The sequence below is a fragment of the Pleurodeles waltl genome, chromosome 9 (assembly GCF_031143425.1).
Source record: "Pleurodeles waltl isolate 20211129_DDA chromosome 9, aPleWal1.hap1.20221129, whole genome shotgun sequence".
NCBI lineage: Eukaryota > Metazoa > Chordata > Amphibia > Caudata > Salamandridae > Pleurodeles > Pleurodeles waltl.
In genome coordinates, this window is record NC_090448.1 from 915,107,711 (window position 1) to 915,130,577 (window position 22,867).

At 43.0% G+C, this 22,867-nt stretch overlaps 1 protein-coding gene across 1 annotated transcript in view; it reads left to right on the forward strand.

Annotated features, from left to right (window-relative positions):
• Nucleotides 1–22,867, forward strand: part of PAPOLA (poly(A) polymerase alpha) — an 858,334-nt gene that overhangs the window by 686,515 nt on the left and 148,952 nt on the right. Inside the window, exon 18 of the mRNA XM_069208274.1 lies at nucleotides 43–140. Within this exon, the coding sequence (XP_069064375.1) occupies nucleotides 43–140 (98 nt within the window). The remainder of the gene's footprint in view (nucleotides 1–42; nucleotides 141–22,867) is intronic.

A 22,867-nucleotide genomic window follows, 5' to 3' on the forward strand; every position in this document is an offset into this window, starting at 1 on the left:
CAGCAAGCAAGGTTATTTTATCATTCTCTACTTTTCTTTTAGTGGAAACAGTCCTGTGCCGATTGTAATCGCAGCATCCATGACCAATGTACAGGCTTCTGAAGTAACTTCTTCAATCAATTTCAATGACAGCTCAGGGGGTAAGGAAACCAGCTTTGAATAATTAAGTTGTATGTGTTTAAAATATATAAATATTCAAAATATAATGGATCTGTCTAGGAACATATGGGTAATCATGTCCATGTATTGTATTTATAGTGCTTCTAATTTCTAAGTATTAAATATGAAAATAGATTTTAGCAATAATACAAACCAAAACTGCAATATAGAGAATCCAGTTTTTTTAACTTAATGTCAGGTCTAGCATCCATGATCCATTTCCAATATTGTCTTCATATTTTTGTGATTGCATGCTTAACTTTTAATTCTGTACATCCGTTATTTGTTGTGGGATTTCTGACTGCACATATTTTGCCCTTTATTCAAAGTGTGGACAAACTTTTATACTAAAAATTGTCACTGTGCTGGCTACTGAAATCTATCTAAAGTTCACCTAGCTATTTCTTTTTGTAGCATTGTTGTAACCAATGCATGAAAATAGCTACTGAATGGCAACTTTATGTAAGAATTGCAACGGGTTGCCTTGGCTAACAGTTGTATGAGAATGTTTTGTTCTCTTTTTTAATGGTGGATACCTCTTCTGTTCGATGAAGCAATTATCTGTGTTTTCTGAGGCTACGTAGAAAATCTATCTTCAGCTGCTCCCTCCAGGTGTAAAGGGCATGTAGCTAGAAAACCTAGATCAGCTCCTTCATATTTCTTTCCACAGTCCCAAAATCCAACAGGCTGTATAAATGCGTATACCCTAATGTAAGGAATGTGTTTACTTAAGAAAATGTTGCAACATGATCCTTAACCATTTCTTAACCCACTAGCAATATATAGCCATTCATGATGAGATGGGATCATAACATGGAAGGACTGATTTAAGTTATTTTGGTTGCAAAGGATGCGTCAAAACTGGCCTTTTGTACATAAACTGGCACACGATCGATGCAATAGCTAGAATGTGTGTTCTAGAATAGAATTGACAGCTGTGTGGAGCTCTCAATAAAAGTAGGGCTACAGTTAGCTCTTTGGACTGGCCTCCACAGTAAGGCTAGGCTACATTAGCAATATTAGAAACTACATGGGCCCATCATTCGTAACTGCTCTAGGCCATAATATCCACCAAAACTAAAGCAGTGTTATTATTTCAGATGTGTACAGTGTATTCACACTTTTTCATGGTTCTCAAAAATTCTGATTCCAAAACTGCTTTACCGTCACTTCTCTGACGATAGAAGACCGTTTTACTGTTGATAATATTGAGAGACAGATGGGATCAGCAGTTCCTGTAAATAGTTGTGTGTGGTTGCTCCCTTTCTTAAGGAAGGACACTCCTATCTCCCTTTGCTTCACTTCTTGATGAATGAGATATTGACCTTTCATATAGAAAGGACTGTGGGAGCAGTTTTTACTTCATATGGAGCAAAGATTGCTACTTGATGTTTCTTGCTGCCAAACAAATAGGCACACTTTGACTCATTTTCTCTCTATTTGCTCAGGAAACAAGTAGTAAAAAAGGTCATATCAGTGCATATTTTACAGGTTCTGTATTCAGAGTACTAACTAGTTTCCTTAGAATTTGAGCTGTAGCATCTTGTGCTGCTATTCCACCTGATCTTGGTGGGTATTTGTGGAGTTAAGTTTAGGCTGTAACTTTTTGTGTCACTGCAGATGAGATGGTTGCCTTGCCCCGTTGACCACTGGCTAATAAAACCACTTTCTCAGGAACTTCTGTGACCACAGCTGCTGCAAATTACCTTTCGGTTTTTTAATGAATTGAGATAATTTCTATTTTGGACCAAGTTAAATGCCGGATGTTCTTGCATACCGTGTCTGAACTGGCTTTTCCTATCCAATAAAGCTTGGATAAAGGTTTGGATAAAATCCTAACTGAAGTTTGAGAGTGGCATCATTTCTATGATTACTGAGTCTTATTGCATCATCTTTATTCTGTTGCCTTAGGTGAGGCCATTGAGACCTTTGTAGTGGAACTAAATACACAGAATCTCTTTTGACTCAGTGGCAGAATCCTCAAAAACTGCACATTGACTGTCTTATTTTTATCATTGGAACCACATTGGGGGACATATGCCTTGACTTGGAAGCCACAAGTCACCATTGTCGGTCTACTCTCTAGATAAACAAAGTGGACATTTGGAGGCAGTGACCAGTGGAACCCTAGCCACATATTTCAGAGCCACAAGCAGAAGAAATGCCCAGACACCAGAAAAGATCTAGAAGAGCTAGAAGTGACTTGGAGTAGTGGCTGGCACTGCAGAATTTTCAACCCATGATTACTCTGATTATGGTCATGAAATCACCTTGGTCAATTCAGCCAGAGTCTTTCATGAGTTAATTTTGAATCTTACCTGGAAGTTTAAATCGAAACTAAAGTATACACCCTGAAATCAGTTGGTTTAGAGCAGTGGTTCCCAACCTATGGTCCGGGGACCCCTGGGGGTCCGCAAAGCCTTCTCAAGGGGTCCGCGAGAGCCTAGAAAATTAAAAAATATTAACAAATATTGACAAATTAGGTCCCCAGCTTCCAGTAATGACTCAGGCGGGGGTCCCCGGATTCCCATGATGATTCTGTGGGGGTCCTTGGGTTCCATTAATGTTAAAGTGGGGGTCGCACAGAAACCAAAAGGTTGGGAACCACTGGTTTAGAGGAGTGATTTCTCAAGATCATAATACAGAGGGAGCTCATGTAAATCACTCTGCTGCGGTTGCTAAAAACCTGGATCATCAGAGGAGGAAATAGTCTCTAGAAGCACTTAAAAAAAGCTTTTCTGTCTCCACAAAACAATGACTAATTTTGACATTGACCATCAAGCACCCAAGGGTGGGTGAAGGGAACACATTATGCATCTGTGTGGGAAAATATCACTAAAGTGCTTATTGTTACTTCAATGTATGCACAGGACTTAATCAGCAGTAGACTGGACAGTGTGTGACAGGGCTAAAGTTGTGATGTGAACAGGGAGTGGGGATCTTGCTGAACTCTTCATGGACGTTCTTCAAGTTAGCTGAATTCTGGGCTGAGGTCAAAGTTCTGTGGTGGTCTGCGCTGTTGCGACTAAAGCTGGTTTTATTGCTTTGACAGGAATAATTTGAACTAGATGCAACAAAGTGTTACCAATAAATTCATTATTAATTGCAAAAATTATATTTCCTACTGTAAGAAATTGGGTTATTACTTGTGAGAGAGGAGTCCTTCACAAGTAATAATTCTGGAGCTGTCTTTATACTGGGAACTAAATGTACCCCATTGTAGCTCTTGACTATTTCAAGGTACTGACATACATACGACCTGTCGCTGACGGTAATGAAGTGTGTATTTACTGTTGTAACTCCACACGTGCTTTGGTAGTAGGAAAGGTTTTGCAGCATGAATCTTTTCTGGATTCTCATGCCATCTAGTGGTTGAGTCCGGAATTTCCACTTTCATAAAAGTTTTGGTACGTCTTCTTTTTCTACCCTTGTCAACGGAAATTCCATTTGGTGTCTCTCTGTGACGTTGCCGTAATGCCTCTGGATGTTCCCACCTTTGTTTGCCATCTTCAGGTTGTTTTTTTCTGCCGTTTGGTCAGGATGGTTTGCAGAGATGTCTCCAACTCCAGAGAAACATTGAAGAATTGCGGAAGAACTTTATCGAATAATTTATTAAAAGCTTGAGAAGATCGACTGGGAGCGGTTGACAGACTGAGAGAGCACAAAGTTTGAAGAACAGCCGAGAATGTCTGGGCTGGGGGGGTGCTCCTCGTGGGGCGTGATGGAGAAAACACCTTTCCAATTCTGCAGGAATTGCTATCACAAGTACGCTCAGAAGGAGCTGTATTATTATTTATTGTTTCGGCTACAAGCCTTACAATAAAGCTCAATTTACAAAACAATGATGCAAAAAAAAAAAACAATTGACAAATATAAAAAAGAAACAATAACTACTGGGATAAAATAACCAGAAAGCAGCAGCACAACACCGCACCGCACAGCTCACAAAACAATGAACTAGTTCATAGCAGCCCACCTCGTAAAACGCATATATATATATAAATACAGTACCATCGTCTAAGGCACTACAGCAGTGCATTAAATCCCAAGTACTAGTGCCAACCCCCATTGTGCAAAAAGTGCTTTAGGAAAGAGATACAGGGAAAAGGTGCTTATGCATATAACTATTCACCAGCTGCTAGACCCCTAACACTGCAAGGCCTCCAAGGTCCACTCAAAAAAGGGCAATCGCAATGGCTAATTCCATTGTACACTGTCAAAAGCTGGGGACTTGCACGGTTCTTAGAATTCAGTTAAACCCAGCTTAGCTGGTAATTCTATCAAACGGGTTCATGCCGCCCATATATAGGACACTACAGAATAACGTGCACTGATGTTACCAGGCCTAACACAAAGTGGCAATGCGGCCTCAGCACAATTTTCACTACAAAACTTGAAGAGGGGCTTAAACCACCAACGCCAAGCCAGATTGATTTTTTTTACAAGACAGAGTAAAGTGGGCTACATTCTCTATTTCTCCAAGGCTGCAATCACACAACTCTAACCCACCCACTAACCTCCAGGTTGCGTGCTAAATAGTCCTTTACTGGTAGTATAGCCACCCTTTATTTTATGTCTAGGGGACGCTTCAATTCAGGGTATATATATCAGATCCAGGTAATCTGTGGAAACAGGACCATAGGCGTTATCAAAATAATAGCTTGTAATCAATTCAGGCCTAAGCACCTGGTGTACCTTCATCTTTTTAAATTCACAATACCCGTCCTTGATCTGGTCCATAGTGTCCTGCCTGACTCTACTGAGTACTGCCCATAGGGCCTCTAATTGAAGTTCTTCCAGAACCTTTTTAACATGCCCCCCCCCCCCCCTACGAATACCACCCAGGGCTGACACTCAGGGTGGCTGCTTCTAGAGTTTTCAGATAGACTGCTGCCCTAGAATTGTGTACTAACCTTACCCAATAGAGCACCCACCTTAGAGCTGCTATTTCTGTTAGGCCGAGCTCTGCAAAAAAAAGCTCTCAGGGGGGCTTCTTGGCCCCAACCTCGGTAAAGATCTTAAAAAAATATTCTCTGCCACTTGTAGCACACCGATATTCGCATAGCCCCAGAGCTCTGCCCCATAGAGCACTATGGCCACCGTCCTTTGGGCATATATTTACAAGATGGTACTTAAACTTCTAGCGCCAGCCTTGTGCCTAAAATTCAATTGCGCCCCAGCATATTGCTTCATAACTACAGCTGCCTTCTGTATGTTGCTGCCCCAATTTAAATTATCCATGAACCGTATACCCAAATAGGCAAAGTGCTTCATAATATCAAGAGGTGCACCATTAATCACAAATTGTTGCCTAAGGTGGGGGTGATGGCTGCAAAACCATACTGATGGTCATTGTCTTGCTACAGTTAATGAACAACGATTTTTCCTCAGAGTATTTTATAAATCGACAAAGCAACCTGTGCATTGCATTTTCTGTGCGTGCCACAAGCTCTGCATTGTCCCCAAAAAATATTGGGGCCCTCCTTCCGGCTACAGTGAGAACATCAACTTCTCTAAGATAGCTGATCACATAGTTTAAAAAGAGACTGAAGAGTAGTGGCACCAGCACGTAGCCCTGCCAAACACCCTTTTGGACCTGAAAGAGGTCGGTACATTCTCCATCCGGGCCATATTGCTAGAGTGCAGGACCGCTATAGCTTTAACTAGGGCTGCATTGGCCCCCAGAACCAACAGTGATCTCCATAATTTGCTCCTATCGACTGAATTGAAGGCCACTTTCAGGTCTATAAAGACCAAATACAGCGAGGACTTCCTAATTATCGTGGATTTACATGCAGTCATATAAAGGTGAATGGCCTGGTCGATAGTTCCCTAAATGGGAAAGAAAACCAGCTTGCACTCCGGTCCTAACATACTGGGCATCTACACGCCCCTATAAGTGGACTCCATCAAGGAACGATATTGAAGGATAATTAGCAGGACAGCCTCGATCACCCTTCTTGAAGATCGAGATGATGATGACGGAACACCAGGACGAAGGCATAGCATTCCGTGCAAGGGCTGCATAAAACACTTGGGGCCAGATGTAGGTAAGTAAAATTTTGCGACTTGCAAATTGCGAGTCATACCGACTCGCAATTTGCAACTCGCAAAAGTGCATGCACTGGGGTCACAAAGACCCACCTCATGAATATTAATGAGGGGGTCGCAAATTGCGACCCCATAGCCAGTCCATGCACTCACAGGGATGGTGGCCTGCTGGAGACAGCAGACCTCCATGTCTGTGACTGCTTTTTTAATAAAGCTGTTTTTTTTCTTTTTGCAGCCCGTTTTCCTTAAAGGAAATCGCGTTGCAAAAAGAAAAACTTCTGAAACCATTTGGTTTCGTTTTTTTCAGCATTCACAAAGGGGAAGGGGTCCCATGGGGACCCCTTCCCTTTTGCGAATGAGTTACCACCCACTTCAAGTGGGTGGTAACTGCGAGTTGGTTTGCAACCGCATTTGCGGTCACAAAGCAACTCAGCATGGCGATGGGGTCGCAAATAGGAAGGGAACACCCCTTCCTATTTGCGAGTCGCATCCTCAAATTGCGAGTCGGTACTGACTCGCAATTTGAGGTTGTGCATCGCGTTCGGCCTTTTGCATGCCGCAAATTGCATTTTCGCAGTTTGCGACATGCAAAAGGCTTCCTACATCTGGCCCTTAGTGAGGAGACTATCCCAATAGTATAGCCCCTCACGGTAAAGATCTGCAGGCACCACATCAGTGCCAGGGGCCTTGCGCTTCTTCGTAGCACCAACACTCTGATGACTTCAGTGGTTAATATTTCAATCACATCAGGGCAAGAGGGCAGAGAGTCTCGCATCAACATGGGATCCAGAGATCCAGCAAGAGTGGTACTATATAGGGTGCTGAAATGATGGACCCAAGTGAGCGGACCTATACAGGTTTTTACAAGATTTACTGTCTCCTTCCCCGCCCTTGTCACCAATTCCCAGAACTTCTTAGCATTATTCTCAACTGTGGCCTCCCTCAATTCTGCCCATAGTGCTTTGTGGAATGACAATTTCTTAGCGGCAAATAAACACTTGTAGTCCCTTCTACAGTCTGAATTTTTCTTCATTTATGTGACTGTAATGACACCACACTAGAGCATAGGAAACACTTCTTTTCATCCTCACACACTCCTCATCATGCCAACCTTTCCATCCCAAACTCTCCATCCCAGATGCTTCCCTCTATTGGTACTGCGTGCTTTGGACACTACAGAGGAAAGAAAGTAATTGACCACCGCTAAGGTGCCCGAGTCGGAAAAAAAAATCACTCACGGGCACTAAAGGAAACCTCAGCGTCAAAAGGCTCGCCATCCACAGACATGGCCCACGAAAAGCAGTCCCACAGAGCCCTCGAGGTGGTCTCCAGTGGAGAGAAAACTCAGAAAAAGCATGCGTCGGAGAGAAAACTCAGAAAAAGCATGCGTCGGAGAGAAAACTCAGAAAAAGCATGCGTCGTCGAAAGGCGTTGAAACACAAATGTTTTGCTGAAGCTCACAGTCCAAAAAATCTGCAAAAGAGATTTTGACGTCGAAGAGGAAACACTCGACAATCAGCCCTGAAGAGCGGGCACTCAAAATCGAACATGAGAAAGAGGCTTGAGGCCGAAATGGCCAGGTTGATACAAAAGAAAACTGAGTTAGGCAAAAGTCTAAAAAGGTTCAAGATCCCACAAAAGATTTCAATTACTAAGGAGATTTTGGAGGCAGAAGTTGGGGAAATTCGATCCTCTCCCACACCGGAGCCACAAGAGAAAGAGGAGGCACTCTTTTATAATGAGGAACTAGTAATGTATCAACCTTCAGAGAAAGGTGGATATATGGAAACGCACTGGGATGATTTAGAGGGGGAATTCACCTGAGGAGGAAGTGGAAACTTATCCATCCAAACCCTCTCCCCCCAGATTATGTAGGCATGTATAACATTGCAGCAGACAAATATAATGTACGACTGGAGGAGGATAAGCCACATGTTTCCTTTTAGAGTCACTTCTGTCAAACCTGGCAAGAAACCAGTTTCTGCCTATACTACCAAGTATTCTCGATCTAGGCAGGGAAGCCTTTAAAGAACCAGCCACCGGCAGAGTAGTTACCCAGAGGAAAAAATACACATTTTCTTTTAAAGACCCAATGTACATTTAAGGTACTGTTCCAGCTGATTAAATAACTTAAACGGCAATTAAGAGGGCGAACATCCCCACATCGGGCCACCCTCAGATAAAGAAAGTAAAAGGATGGAACTTATGGGCTGGAGGATGGAGCTGAATGCAGCAAACCAATGGCACATTGCAAATTCCAATGCGTTGCTCAACAGACAGACACATTAACATTGGGAGGAGTTTAGGAGAATTAATAAAACCTCTCCTAGATCAGTATAAAAGAGGACTGCACATCTGGTGGAGAGCAGAAAAAACCTAGCAAACAGTTAAAATCCGCACTGAATGCGGTGAAAATATCTAGTCACCAATTGATGATGGTTACTTTAAGGCGTCACTTGTGGCTTAGAATTTCTGGATTCAAGCCCTAATACAAGCAAACACCCCTTTTGAAGGACAACAATTGTTCAGGAATACTGTTGATGAAAGCCGTAACCAGCTAAAAAAAGACAATGAAACAGCTAAGTCCATGGGTGCATAGCATTTTCAGGCAGGACTTCAAAGGGGGTCTTTCGCACCAAGAAGACCAGCCTCCAGAGGTACATTCTAGTCAAGATGTGCTCATGAAGGCTTCCACAGTGGTACTCAGACCTCTTCATCACAACAAAGCTGGCAGTACCAACAGCAAGGAAGAAATTCCTTTTGAGGAAGAGCCAGAGGAAGAGAACAATCAACCAGAGGAGGTACAATCCCCATACTAATAAATGACTATTGCATCAACATCACAAATACCGTCAGTGATGGGAGACAGCAATGGTTAAGAATACCATCACAACACACCAGTAGGTGGAAGATTACAAAACATTCTCCAGAAGTGGAGAAAGAAAACTTCAGACAAGGATATTAATCACAATACAATGCGGGTATTGCATAGAATTCGACAAATTCCATCCAAAAAGAGGTCTAAAGAAAAAGGACAATTCAAAAGAGGAAGCATATCAACTTTTCGAGGAGGTCAAAGAATTGTTAGAGAAGCAATAGAACCGGCCCCAAACCAGGAAATAGACAAAGAAAATGACTCAACATATTTCCTAATACCAAAGGTAGACAGATCCCTGCATCCAATCCTAGACCTCAGGTTCATCAACAAGTTTATAAAAACTCAAAAGTTTTAAATGACAACGTTACAGGAAGTTATTCCACAATTACAAAAAGGAGATTATATGGCAACATTAAACTTAAAGGATGCTTATATACTCATACCGATGAATGCAAAGCACAAGAAGTAACTGAGGTTTGTGATACTAGTCTTAGGAATAAAGTCCGCACCAAGAGTAGTCACAAAATGCCTAGCTGCAGTAGCAGCACATCTCAGAAGAATGAATATACATCTATATCCGTAACTCAACAATTAGTAAGGGTACACTCTTACCAGAAATGAAATTTTTTGGGTGAAGAAGACATTGTTCACTCCAGGTTTCTCATTAAACATAAAGAAGTCATCTCCAGAACAGGAAAAACTTTTCTTGGGCGCAAAATAGAATTCAATTCAGGGGAAAGCGTTCCCCAGTGAGAAGACAAATGCTGACTCTGCAGAGAAGAGTAATAGCAACTAGAAAAGCAGTCTTTAGAGTTTACATCTGTAATGGCTCAAAGGGTTGCCTCATGAGTTGTGTGTGCACTAAATTTAGGCTCCATGTGAGTGCTGGTACCATTTTTGGTGGTGCTATTCTTTTTGCGTCCTTTAAGAATCTTTTAACCACTGGTGCTGTGAAAAAACCTTTTCCCATTTTACCTCTTGTAAGGCCACATTTGCAGCCAGGTGAACCTTTAAGGATGCATATGTAAGACCCTCTTGTAAAAGGTGGGTTAGATAATATAAGTTTTCCCCTGTGCTGTTCTGGTTTGATTTATTTTTAACACCAAATTGAAAATCGTTTCCATTTTTCCATATGACACTTCCTAGTTATTGGTTTTCCAGCTTCCTTTAATACTGCCTTTGTATTTGCTGGTAACTCCATGTGACCAAATTTTAAGTCTTCAGGAGCCACACCGTTTGATATATTAGGGTTCTGGGTGCAGTACCTTTCTGTTTTCCATCGTCTGGCAGATCCTGTCATCTTCGTAGTGTTAAAAACGTTTCTTGAGCTAATTGCACCATCTTCGAGTAGCAAGCTTGTCTTGTCCATAGCGGAGCAATTAAAATCAAGGTCATGTGACTCTGAAAGCAATTCTCCGTTACTGTATGGTGCAACCTCCGACAGTGAGGACTGTGGAGAAATTATTAGGGAAGATGGCATCATGCATTCCCATATGTGAGACTTCATACAAGACCAATCCAGGAGTGGCTTCAAAATCAATGTTCTCAAGCGACAGAGTTGGAAGGATCTAGTTGTTGTCACACAGAAGGTGCAGGAGGAAATTACGTTGTTCAGAAGTGAAAACACTACCTCCTGGGAAAGGTCGTTTCTGCAACAAACTCCTTCGGTAACAATAACCACAGACACCTCAGATACCGTAAGGGGAGATCATTTGGGCTCTCTAAAAATACAAGGAATCTGGAGGGATCAAGATGCGGTTCAACACATCAGCATCCTGGAATTAAATATTGTTTTTCTTGCATTGAAATCTTTCCAGAAGTACCCTCAAGGAAAGACCATATTAATTCAAACAGACAATACAACACATTTTCACATCAACAAACAAGGGGGACTCAATCTCGTCCCCTCTGAAGACTAGCTCAGCAGCTCTGGAAATGGACAGTTCAGAGGAACATGGAGATTCAAGCAATGTATCGGCCAGGGAAAGACAATTGCGAGGAAGACAGATTGAGCAGGCAGGCTTCATGCTCCCACAAATGGGAGCTCAGTCAGTTCAGATTAAAAAAACAAGCTTTATTCAGCTGCAGCCCTAAAACATAGCACAAATCGGTTAAAATCACAATTAAATTATTACTTAATACACAGCTCAGAATATGAAATAAAAATATAATCATGTCTCATAAATTTGGTAAAAGTCATTAGGCAACTTTGTACAGTACATCAAAACAATTCTCACAACACCCAAAAGTGTAACGTGTATTTCTTGGAGGTGCGAGTCATCCCTAATCCTAAATACACATTAATAACACTTGCATATCCCTTAGTAATTTAAAATAATTTAATACTTGTAAAAACTAACCCTAGATTAGTTGAAAACCACGTACTGGCTCTCACCCCTGTAATGCTTAAAAGAGCCCAATGAAGGAACCCTGCCTTTCATTTAAATATCGGCCTAAGGCACATACCACATTTAAAAATGTCATATCTACCAACAGGCAAAGAGCCTGATCCCTGTTGATAACATTATATTTCCTAAAAAGTGGCTTTAAAACCTTTTTCCTTTTATCTAAAAACAACACACAGTCTGATAAAATGTTGGCTGCCACATTTACATTTTTATCCGTAATTATGGTTCTTGTTTTTATATCCATATAGCATGGGTTTAGTTCAACCCTAAATTTTAATACTGCATTCCTTAACTTGGGGTTCGGCAGGACCTCTATATAGGGAAACATATTTTCACTTCTCCAACCACCCACCATGAACTCGGTAGACATTTTACTCTCCACATAATCTAAATCCTCTTTTCTGGCACCTTTATTTACCATGACACACAGCTCCTGCTTAGGAATCTGTTGTTTTTGGTGGCACTTATCAGCTACTAAAACCAAAGCAACACAGATCTTCTTCAGCCTACCTCTCGCTTGGGAGACCCAGTTCAAATAATTTTTCCTTATTTCCCTTTTACAGAGGCACACAATTTTGGGAATACCCTCTTTAGTCAGCCATATTCAGAATTGCAGTGCGGCTTGCATTCCAAAGTCAACTGTATCACTAGATCATCAGTGTGTATTAAACAAAAGACATGGGTCCCATCCATTTTTTGGCATAAACCCTTGGCCTCACTTAATAATTTTGGCAAATCAGGCCGTAATTGTTGCAGCCCATTCATTATTGGAATCTTCTTTGATAAAGTCCCACATGTATCTAAAATCACTTGGGCCCAATTTTGTGTGTGTAATCCCTGGAGGAGAGAGAGCAGTGCTGAGTCCATCCTGAGCTGCCTCAACATATCTCACAGCAAACTCCGATCCACCAGATAAAAAGCGGCTTGAAAATCGACAAAGTAACAAAATAGGCAACCTCGTACCTCTATTCACTTCTTTGCCAATGCCCAGAGACTAAAACAGTGGTCTATTGTTGAATTACCTTACTTGAAGACACCGTCCTCTACTGGAATTAAATTATTTTATTCTGCACAGTACCTCATTAGATCCAGCAGTAATTTAGCAAATAAATTTTCCTCCACATCCAGCATGCTAGTTAGGCTATAATTCTTCGGTTGAGCTGCATCGTCCTTCTTGTAAATTGGCCTAATTAATGAACCTTTCCAGCTCTCAGGAACGCAGGGGGAACCAAGATTACTCCAGTATTGGAAGTTTCATAGATTCACATGCTTGAATCATTCCACTTCGTCGAGATGGGAGTCCTCGGTACATTATAATAGCAATGTAGTAGCAACCATAATGGAAAAAGGCCTAAAGGCTTCCACCTTAGTAGCCTATCCCTGTCTCTTTGAGAAAAAAGGAGCAAACTCAGGTTTCAGCCAATTAGGCGTCCCCTCCCTCTAAAACCCTCCTGTGAGATGCTCCAGTCCTCAGATTTTCTACCGCACGTCGTGCTAGGGAGTCTCCACTGAGCTCTACTCAGTTAAATCTTGAAGGATCTATTTCTAGTGCTTTTCTACCAGAGAAAGAAGATTTCTTCGACAAACAAGGCTTCAAACCTATTTCCTGGTCTGGGGAAATTCTATTTTCTCAAACTATAAACATGTCAGACAAAGAAAAGAAAAGCCTCTTTAGGGCCTGCAAAACCTGTGGAAAGAAGAGACTTAATTTCGAAGATCCACACAAAGACTGCATTTATTACCTTTATCCTGATCAGGTGACCAAGGACTGTAAGGTATGCAGAATATTCTCTAACAAAACCCTCAAGGACAGGGAGGGCAGGCTACTGATTTGGCTGCAAAAATTAAAATCCAGATCAAACGCTATTTCTGGTTCCGATAGTGAGGAGTTGTTTTCATCAAAAAGAAAGTTCCACAAAAGGGGCAGATCTCCTCAAGCTCATCATTCTGGGGATCTACCCAAAAAAGCTTTAAAAAAGACAAAACATGTCTTCCAAAGCTTTACAGCCCTTTTGTTCTCCTCACAGAGGTCTGTATCCTCCAAAAGAGACTCTAAAGAGCGTTCTGTTTCCTCAGAACGTAGTAAAAAAGCCTTTTCTGAGCCCCGAGCACAACCTCCTGTGGTCAAGCATACTTTTAAGAAACCATCTGGGAAAAGTACGATGACGACCGCTTCGTTGACGGCAGCGTCAAAAGGAGTGTACAGCCTCATCGTTGACTGCTACAACGTCGACTAGCTCTACTGCATGTACTGCTTCAACGATGGTTACCTCATCAACGGGATTTTCAGTCACGTCATCGACGATCAATGTAGTCATCACTTCATCTCCGTCGACGAAACCGTTGGTGAGACCGTAAGCGTTGATGACACTGTTACCGTCGTCGACCGCCTCTTCGAGAGTTTCACAGTTGTCGTAGCTGACTCCATACGACGGTTAAAAAATATAAAAAAATCAGAATTGCTTTCTCCATTGTTCACATCACCAAGTAAGGTATCATCTTTGGTACCTACACATCTTTTAGAGGAGGAGGACTCAGAGGATGAGAGCCCCTTTGGGATTGCACATAGCCTTCAGAACTGCATGTTAAGTGTCAGAACTTGGATGAGGATAACCAGCATGATATCCAGTCCCTTTATTCACAGGCACAGCAATATCCTTACCAGGAGCAAATGGTCCCTTTGCCAGTGTCCCTTATAGCGTACTTGCAATTGTTGATTGACGACTACAGAAGGCAATTTCTGCCGGCTGGCTCAAAAGTACAGCAACCATCTTTGCCTCCTTCTGTACCTCTTCCTTCCACACCTATTCAACCGGGGGTACCGCCGTTGGATGTACCATATGCCCATATCAGTTCCAACTCAGGATCTGTCGACATCGGATGATGAGAGAGAGTTGCTGGATGCAATAACAGAGTGGGATGATTACCAAATTACTACTCCAGCTTCACCCTCCCCTGTCCCAATAGATTCCCCTCCGGGTGACATCGGAAGTTTTCAGTTTGCTAGAAAGAACTGCGAAGAGGTTTGCATGGCCCATGCCAGCGCAACAAATAGATTGTTTCCTTGATGATTTTAAAGAACCTTTTCAAAAGAGTATAAAATCGATGCTTATATGGGATGGAGGCATCGAAGTAATGAAAAATCCGGTTACCGTCACTCCTGTCCTGCCTCGTCTAGATAAAAAATATAAGGCACCCAACGACTCCCCGCCCTGCCTCACGGGGCACCCCAAAATGGACTCAGTCATTACCCAAGCAGCGTAACGCATGTCCAGAAACCCTTCAGCACCAATATCGGCTTCGCCAGACAAGGAGGGAAAAAGACTGGATAATATAGGGAAACGTTTCTCCTTGATGTTCCCTCTTATGATAGGGGCCTCTAACTCTTTGGCTATTATTGGCAGGTACGACAGACCGTTATGAGCAGACATTGCTCCCTACTTAGATCAACTCCTAGAGGAATCAAAGATGGATGCGAGAAACATTTTGCAAGAAGGGGAAAGGTCTTCCGCCGAAGTTATAGACTGTGCGATGGATACCGCTACTGCGGCGTTTCAGCAGCTGGCAGACGTGGCTGTTTTAAGAAGGCAAAGTTTGCTCCGTGCAGCTTTTTAGATTGGAAGTTCAGAACAAGAATCTAGACTTCACTTTTGACAGAGAAGCCCCTTCGGAAAACATATGGACGACGCCCTTCAGTCCATAAAGACCAATACAGGCACAGCTGAGACCCTTGGCACCCTACAAGTTAGAAGGCAGCACTTTCGGGGAGCTAGAGGTCGGGGGTATTCATCTTACAGGGGAGGATTCCAACAATATAAATACCCTTCTGTCTCCGCTACGTCCCAGTCCTCTCATCCTCAGTACCAACAAAGACAGCCTCCGCAAGCGGCATATACGAGTACAACGCAAAGGGGAAGAGCAGGAAGACAAGTGAAGGACGCAGGCGATGACTTTCTAATGACTCCGGCTACGTACATTTCCTCTGATACAAAAATAGGGGAAAGGATTTCCCAGCATTTTCAGAACTGGCTAAAAATTACATCAGACCAGTAGGTCTTAAACCTGTTCCAATTTGGCCATACTTTGGAATTCCTACAGATCCCACCTGCAAGAGCCCCCCCCCCCCCTTTCCACATATGGTGAAACACATCTGCTCAACCAGGAAGTCGAGTCGATGCTTCTCAAGGGAGCTATAGAGAAAGTTCCACATCAAGACAAAAGGAGGTGGTTTTATTCTCTGTTCTTCCTGATTCAAAAGAAGTGGAAAAATTGGCGTCCAATCTTAGATCTCAGGGATCGCAATACTTACCTCAAGAAGCAGTCAGTATGATTATCTTAGTAGATATCCTGTCCCTTATCAATTCCGGGAGATTTTATGGCCACCCTCGATTTGCAGGATGCATACTTCCATATCCCTATACGTCCTTCCCAGAGGAAATATCTCAGATTCGTGGTAGCTGGAGAGCATTTCCAGTTCAAAGTAGTTCTTTTTGGACTGAAATCGCCTGATAATCTTTACCAAATGCCTGGCTCCAGTCACAGCCTTCCTCAAAAGACACAACCATAAGGTCTTTCCATATTTGAACAATTGGCTCATCAAGGCCAAGTCCAGATCTGACGCTGAAGTTGGCATGCGCCTGCGTGGAGCTATTCACAAACCTGGGCCTAACCGTCAACTGCAACAATTCAGCTTTCCAACCCTTGAGAAGAACAACATTTCTGGGCGGGGTCTTGGACACCTCCAACAACAAGGCAACTCCTACAGGAGAGAGGCTGAAAAAGCTTATATCCCAGGCCAGGCTGCTGCAAAAAAGAAAGTCTGTTTCAGTTCGCCTCTTCAAGTCTCTGTTGGGAATTATATCCTCCTGCATTCCACTGGTGCCATTCTGTCGTCTCAGACTATGACCCCTCCAGGAACAGCTGGACCTTCAGTGGACGCAGTCCAAGAGGTCTTTCGACGATATAATCAGGATAACAAAACCCATGATAACATCTCTGGCTTGGTGGACTCAGCATTCTCACTTGTCGTGGGACTTTCTTTTCTCCTCCAACCAGCTCCGTGGGTGATCACTACCGATGCATCTCGTGAAGGTTAGGGGAGCCTTCCTTCAGCACTTACAAGTCAGGGGCAAATGGAATCCACGTCAGAAGTCTTTTCACATCAATTACCTTGAATTGAAGGCAGTCCGCCTAGCGCTTCGCGCTTTCCTTCCAAAGATAAGGGGCTCATCAATACCCATTCGGACAGACACTACAACTATGCATTATGTCAACAAGCAGGGAGGAACAAGATCTCTCCACTTATCGAGAGAATATCAGCGCATTTGGAACTGGTCCATCAGTCACAGAGTAGGTCTTCGAGCAGAACATGTCCCGGGCATCCAGAACGCCATAGCGGACTCTCTGAGCAGGTTGGTGTCATCCAACCACGAATGGGAACTGGATCAAGGGGTGTTAAATCGAGTTTTCTCCCTATGGGGAAAACCAAACCTGGATCTGTTCGCCACCCCGCAGAATGCAAAAGGCCAGTTCTTTCCAGGTCGGGATCCCCATTGGGGCTCTTGGGGGAATGCGTTTTCCATGGCATAGTCAGGAATGTATGCTTACGGTTTTCCTCCCATTCCCCTCATGCCGAGAGTACTGCCAAAGATCAAGAACAAACACTGCAGACTTCTCCTGATAGCTCCGGCATGGCCTCAGCAGTATTGGTATACAGAGCTGTTTCTCCTCTGAGAGCCACAGCATCCCTCTTCCAGTGATGCCATCCCTCCTAACAATGAGTGAGGGTCAAATTCTCCACCCAGCTTCTCTTCACTTGACAGCCTGGCTCCTGAACATGAATTTGCACACTTAAATATTCTTTCAGACTGTAGTCATCCTCGCCAGAGCTGCAGCTGACAGCATTTGTTGGTACTATCGCCTGAAGTGGAGAAGGTTTTGCACATGGTGTAAACAGGCTCGGGTACATCCTTTCTCTTCATCGCCGGAACAAATACTACCTTATCTTCTCCATCTGGCCAGATCAGGTTTGGCGAACTCTTCTATTAGAGTCCACTTAGCAATTTCCCGCTATAGGCGTAAGGACAATGCTCCTCCTTTATGGTCTGCAAGGGTCATAAAACTATTTCTTAAAGGACTTTTTTGATCTTTCCCACCAGTCAGGACTCCTCCACCATCATAGCAGCTGAACCTGGATTTATGCCAATTAATGAAACCTCCATTTGAACCGATTCACAAAGCAGACTTAAAATCTTTATCCTGGAAAGTTGCTCTCCTTCTCGCTCTTACCTCACCCAGAAGGGTGAGCGAGATCCAAGCATTTACTATCCAAGACCCTTTTTTACAGTTCAAGACAGACAGGGTAGTCTTACGAAAAAAATTCAAAGTTTATACCTAAAGTTCCTTTGGATTTACACATTAATCAACCAGTGGTACTAAAATCGTCTTTCCTAAATCCTTGAACACCATCGGAACAGTCTTGTCATTCGTTGGACTTTAAAAGGTGTCTTAAGTTTTATCTGGATAGAACTAGACATTTTAGAAAATCAAATCAACTACTCGTGGCATTCAGTGTTCCTAGAAAAGGCCAGTCATTGTCCAAGCAGGGGATTGCAAGATGGCTAGCCTCTGCTATTGATTGTCATAGAGCGGCAGGAAAACCTCTGCACAGACCAACTCATGCACATTCAACAAGGGCAATGGCCGCATCCTCAGTGCTCTTCGCAGGTGTGCCCATTCAAGACATTTGCAGGGCGGGCACCTAGAAATCAATGCATACTTTTGCAAAGCATTATTGTTTGGAAGAAACACCGCAGGATAAAGTAGCAGTAGGACAAGCGATATTGTGACATTTATTCCAGTAACGGTGAGCTGTTGTATTTTCTTCATTTCTTTTTCCCCCCAACCCAGTTGTTTTGCGCACATTGTATAGAGTTGTATTCTTCCCTTGATAATGCACTATTCATCATTTATCATGCCACAGTGATTTTCTCTTTGCATGTTAATTGCTTATTTAATGTTTTTTTTCTCTCATTCATAGAGATGTTTATTTCAGTGATTGTGGTAATGCTTATCATACAGTGTGCTTCATTACTGCTTGCTATTCTGATTCAAGCATGTGAATCTATGAAAGTTCCAGTGCTGGAGTAAGAAAATTAGTTACTTACCTGTAACTGTAGTTCTCCAGTATTGGAATCCTTCATAGATTCACATGCGACCCTCCCTCCTGGGAAGCTCACCGTTATCTGTTCTCTTCAGATATTTTGGTACTTGTGCTTTGGAAAATCTGAGGGACTGGAGCTTCTCACAGGAGGGTTCTAGAGGGAGGGGAAGCCTGATTGGCTGAAACTTTAGTTTGGTCCATTTTTTTCTCAGAGACAGGGATAGGCTACTAAGGTGGAAGCCTTTAGGCCTTTTTCCATTATAGTTGCTTCTTCATTGATAATATAATGTACCGGGGACTCCCATATCGACGACGGGGAATGATTCAAGCATGTGAATCTATGAAAGATTCCAATACTGGAGAACTATAGTTACAGATAAGTAACAAATGTTCTTTTCTGTAAGGTAACGAGTCTTGCCCACCAATCCACATTGTTTTTTATTATAACCGCTGGAAGCTTATCTGGGCCAGCTGCCTTAGTTAACTTACGAGATGTAATTATTTATTTTATCTTCTGAAGGGAGAAGTATGACCTTATGTTGCCACTTATCTCAACTTTATTCTAACCTTAAATCCTTCCCCTCCAAATAGACTGCCTAAATGCTTATTCCAGTCATCTTCCCCAGCTAAACACTGCATATCCCCGGGGGCCTTCCCCACCCTTGCGACTGCCAGAGCTTCCTAATATTGTTAGTTCCTATCACACCTGACATAATTTGCCAATTTGTATGTATGTACTCCCTTTTTCTTTTCCTCAGGATGTTTTTATAGACTTGTTAGGCTAAACTGAGCTTCTGTTCAGTTCCTTTCTCACGCCTTTTCCTAAATTCCCTTTCCAACTTCTGCACTTCTCCCTCTTCCAACTTCAGGGTCCTACTCTTTCAATTAAACCAGGTATTTTTATAATCCCCTCTAGCTTGTCCCTGTTCTTTACTAATATACATTGTTTTTAATTTTACTTTCAAACAATCAACCACTTGTTCAATTACTCATTCATATTCCATTAACACATCATTTGGATTTTCAGCCAAGCTGAGACCCCTATAATTTATCATCAGATCATTGAGCACTTCACATCGTTCTCTGTGATAAGAGTGGTTATCTGACGTGGCAACTCTACCTGCAGAGAAGCCACTCTTTCTCTTAGATCTTTATTCCCTGCCCTTAGGTCTTAACTGTAGGGGCCAATGACCACTACCCTCTAGGTGCAAAACTTCAAACCCCACCACCTCCTCAAAAAATGCTAAACATTTACAAAAGTGTAATCAATTGGACAAGAGAACTCAATCAGAAAGCGGTGCAAAAGATTTTCAATTAAAGTGGGGTAAACCAGCAGTAGACTTGTTTGCAACACCTTGAAACGCAAAACCCTAAAACTTTGCCCCCAGGCTGCCACACCCTCAGTCTCCGGTGAATGCCCTTACGATAAACTGGTCAGGGACCTTTGCATGTTCTTTTACCCCTAATTCCACTGCTACACATGGTCATCAACAAATGCAAAAGGAGTTGCATGACTTTGACAACTTGCTACTCGGAGATACTACAATTGGCTTGAACATCTTCAAACATTGCCAAAACTACTGGATTGAGGAGTGGGACGATATATCCAGGGCTCCCTACAGAAATGAAGCAATAACTGTTTACAGGTGGCCTGTCTTATTGTTCATTCCCATTAAAATAGATCAAAATCCTAAGAGATGCTGACAAAAGATTGCACACATTGTGGATGCAAGACGCGTCATTATGTATTGCACAGAAAAGACAAAACCTTTCAGGAAAACTCAACAATTGTTTGTATCTTTTTCAAAGAGCTACTTGGGAAAACCAGTTACAAAGATCACAATTGCAGGATGGATTGTGCAAATAATTCATTTATGTCACAGCAATCTGGGTGAAGCATTAACAATAGCACTTGATGCACACAACATGAAAAAAGGGTGCAACCAGGGGCGAATCCTCCATTAGTGCTGAAGAGTGTTGCCACCTGTCAGCAGCGGCAGCTGCAAAACCTTTACAAGAAAACAATAATCAGCAATGTTTATTTAGTTTTCTTGTGAGGGTGCGGGCCACAGGAATGACTGGTACTGAGGGGGTACAGCACTCCCCCTCAGTGCGCATGTATGGCTGGCCAAACACACATGCAGTAGGCTCTCTCTAGCCTGGCAACACAGTTGCCGGGCTGGAGAGAGCATTCAAAGGATCCTAGTCTGCCTGGTGCGCCCTGGGTCGGCGCTCCCAGCCAATCCTGATGCTTCTCTGAGCAGCGTCACGATTGGCTGCGGGACAGGCTGGGAGCCTGTGCCTGCAGCAGAGAAGCGGTGTGGCGGCATCGAGCAAGGTAAGTGTTTTTATTTCCTTCCTCCACGCAAGCACAGCGAGCCGGGACTGGTACAACCATTGCTTTTATGTCAAGTACTCCATTATAAGCAATTCAAATGGCAGCAATTTGGTCTTTAGCGCACACGTTTACAAGACAATATTGCAGTGACACTGCAAAATGTAAAGTCCCTTACCTGTAGGAGTAGTTCTTCAGCTTGAAGAATTTTCTGGATTCAGAAGTGAACCACCCTCCTCCACCAAGAAGATGGAAAAGAAAAAGAGAAAAAAAGGATCTGAAGATGGCGCACAAAGGTGGGAACATGAAGAGGAAGTGCGTCGTCACAGGGAGACACCAAAGGGAGTTTCTGTCGACACCCACCAACAAACAAAGGTCAAGAAAGAAGACACTCAGTTTTATGAAATAGTAGAAATTCCAGACCCAACCACTGGATGACGGAATAATGCACAACTTGTGAATACGGAAAATTCTTCATGCTGCAAAACTACATCTACAGGTCAGAAAGTTGACATTATAAAGCGGACAGAGGCAAATCTAACTGGACTTTTAGTTTTTTTATACACTTAAATTTACCTAAACAGACTACGGGGTCTTTTCCTGAAAATGCAACGGTCCTCACAAGAATAGTGTTTGTTTGGGTTTGCCAGTGTTTACCTATGCTATGAGGACCACACCTGCTAAATACCAAGCCTTAAATTACAAACATGTACAGATCAATAAAAATAACTTTTATGACACCCACATAACTAGTTACAGATGTAGTGGGTCTGGGAAGCCATGATCTCAGTACACCCACCTATCCCAGAAACAATATAATGGGACGTCATTATCAAAAGGACAAGCCTATTGATCTTGTCGAGGTGTTAACACGTAGATAGATATTATCAGCCAATTTAATACCATGAAAATCATCAATATGGATAGTCTGACCTTTCTACATTGAGAATTTAGCAAAACCTACCTAGGGGCATGTATGTCACCCAGTGTGAGACTTAGGGTAACTTTTAGAGGCTTATGGGGTGCTGTTTCTCCCCAAGGATTGAATCCTCTTTTCCTCCCTCCCACTGAAGCTCCCCACACCACTTCATCTCCTTACTTCTTGATCTCAACACCCAGTCTTAATGCTTCAGCCTCCGGGAGAAGAGGTTCCCGTGAGCACAATACTGCTATGACAAATATTTTTAGTTAAATTCACACTGCGTCAATCCGCTGGGGCTTGGTTTTCCACAGGCAATGTTTGTGATTTTATAGCAGAGTGCTACCCACTCACTTTAGTACTTAGTCCCTCTGGGTAGAGTGCACAGAATGCTGATAAGTTTGGCCCAGTAGGGCCAGTTGAAATGGTCCCGGACTAGTTTTGCTTTTGGTGGCCAGCCAAAGCCACAAGGTGCATTTTCTTGAGGACCTTTAGCCTCCAAAATGCCCTTTCTTCTGGGAGCTGGTTTACTAGCTCCCTGCTCCAGACATTTCCTCTGCTTAGGTCCTTTTGCTTTTCCTCTGCTTGTGAGAGTGTCATGTGCAACCTTCCCCACAACCAACTCACAGTATGCTCACCGTGCAGCACTCGCCAGGGCCCGCATCCTCCTGGCTAGTGTCAGGGCTTTTGTGTGTTAGAGTAGTCAAAGGCCAGTCCACAGAAGTCCCAGGAGAACTATCGAGTGTCCCCCAAACAGGTCCATTCCCCCAACTGTTCCTCAGGTGGCATAAGGGGGCCAGCACCTCTTCCTGTAGGATTGGGGGGTTAGCTGTAGTCAAAATCCCAAAGTCCATCCTTGCAGGGATTCCTTTTCCTTCTCCATCCAGCTGGGCGTGTTTATTACTTTCATCGCTCCCAGTTCCAATGCCTCTCATCTGACTCTACCTTGTGAAGT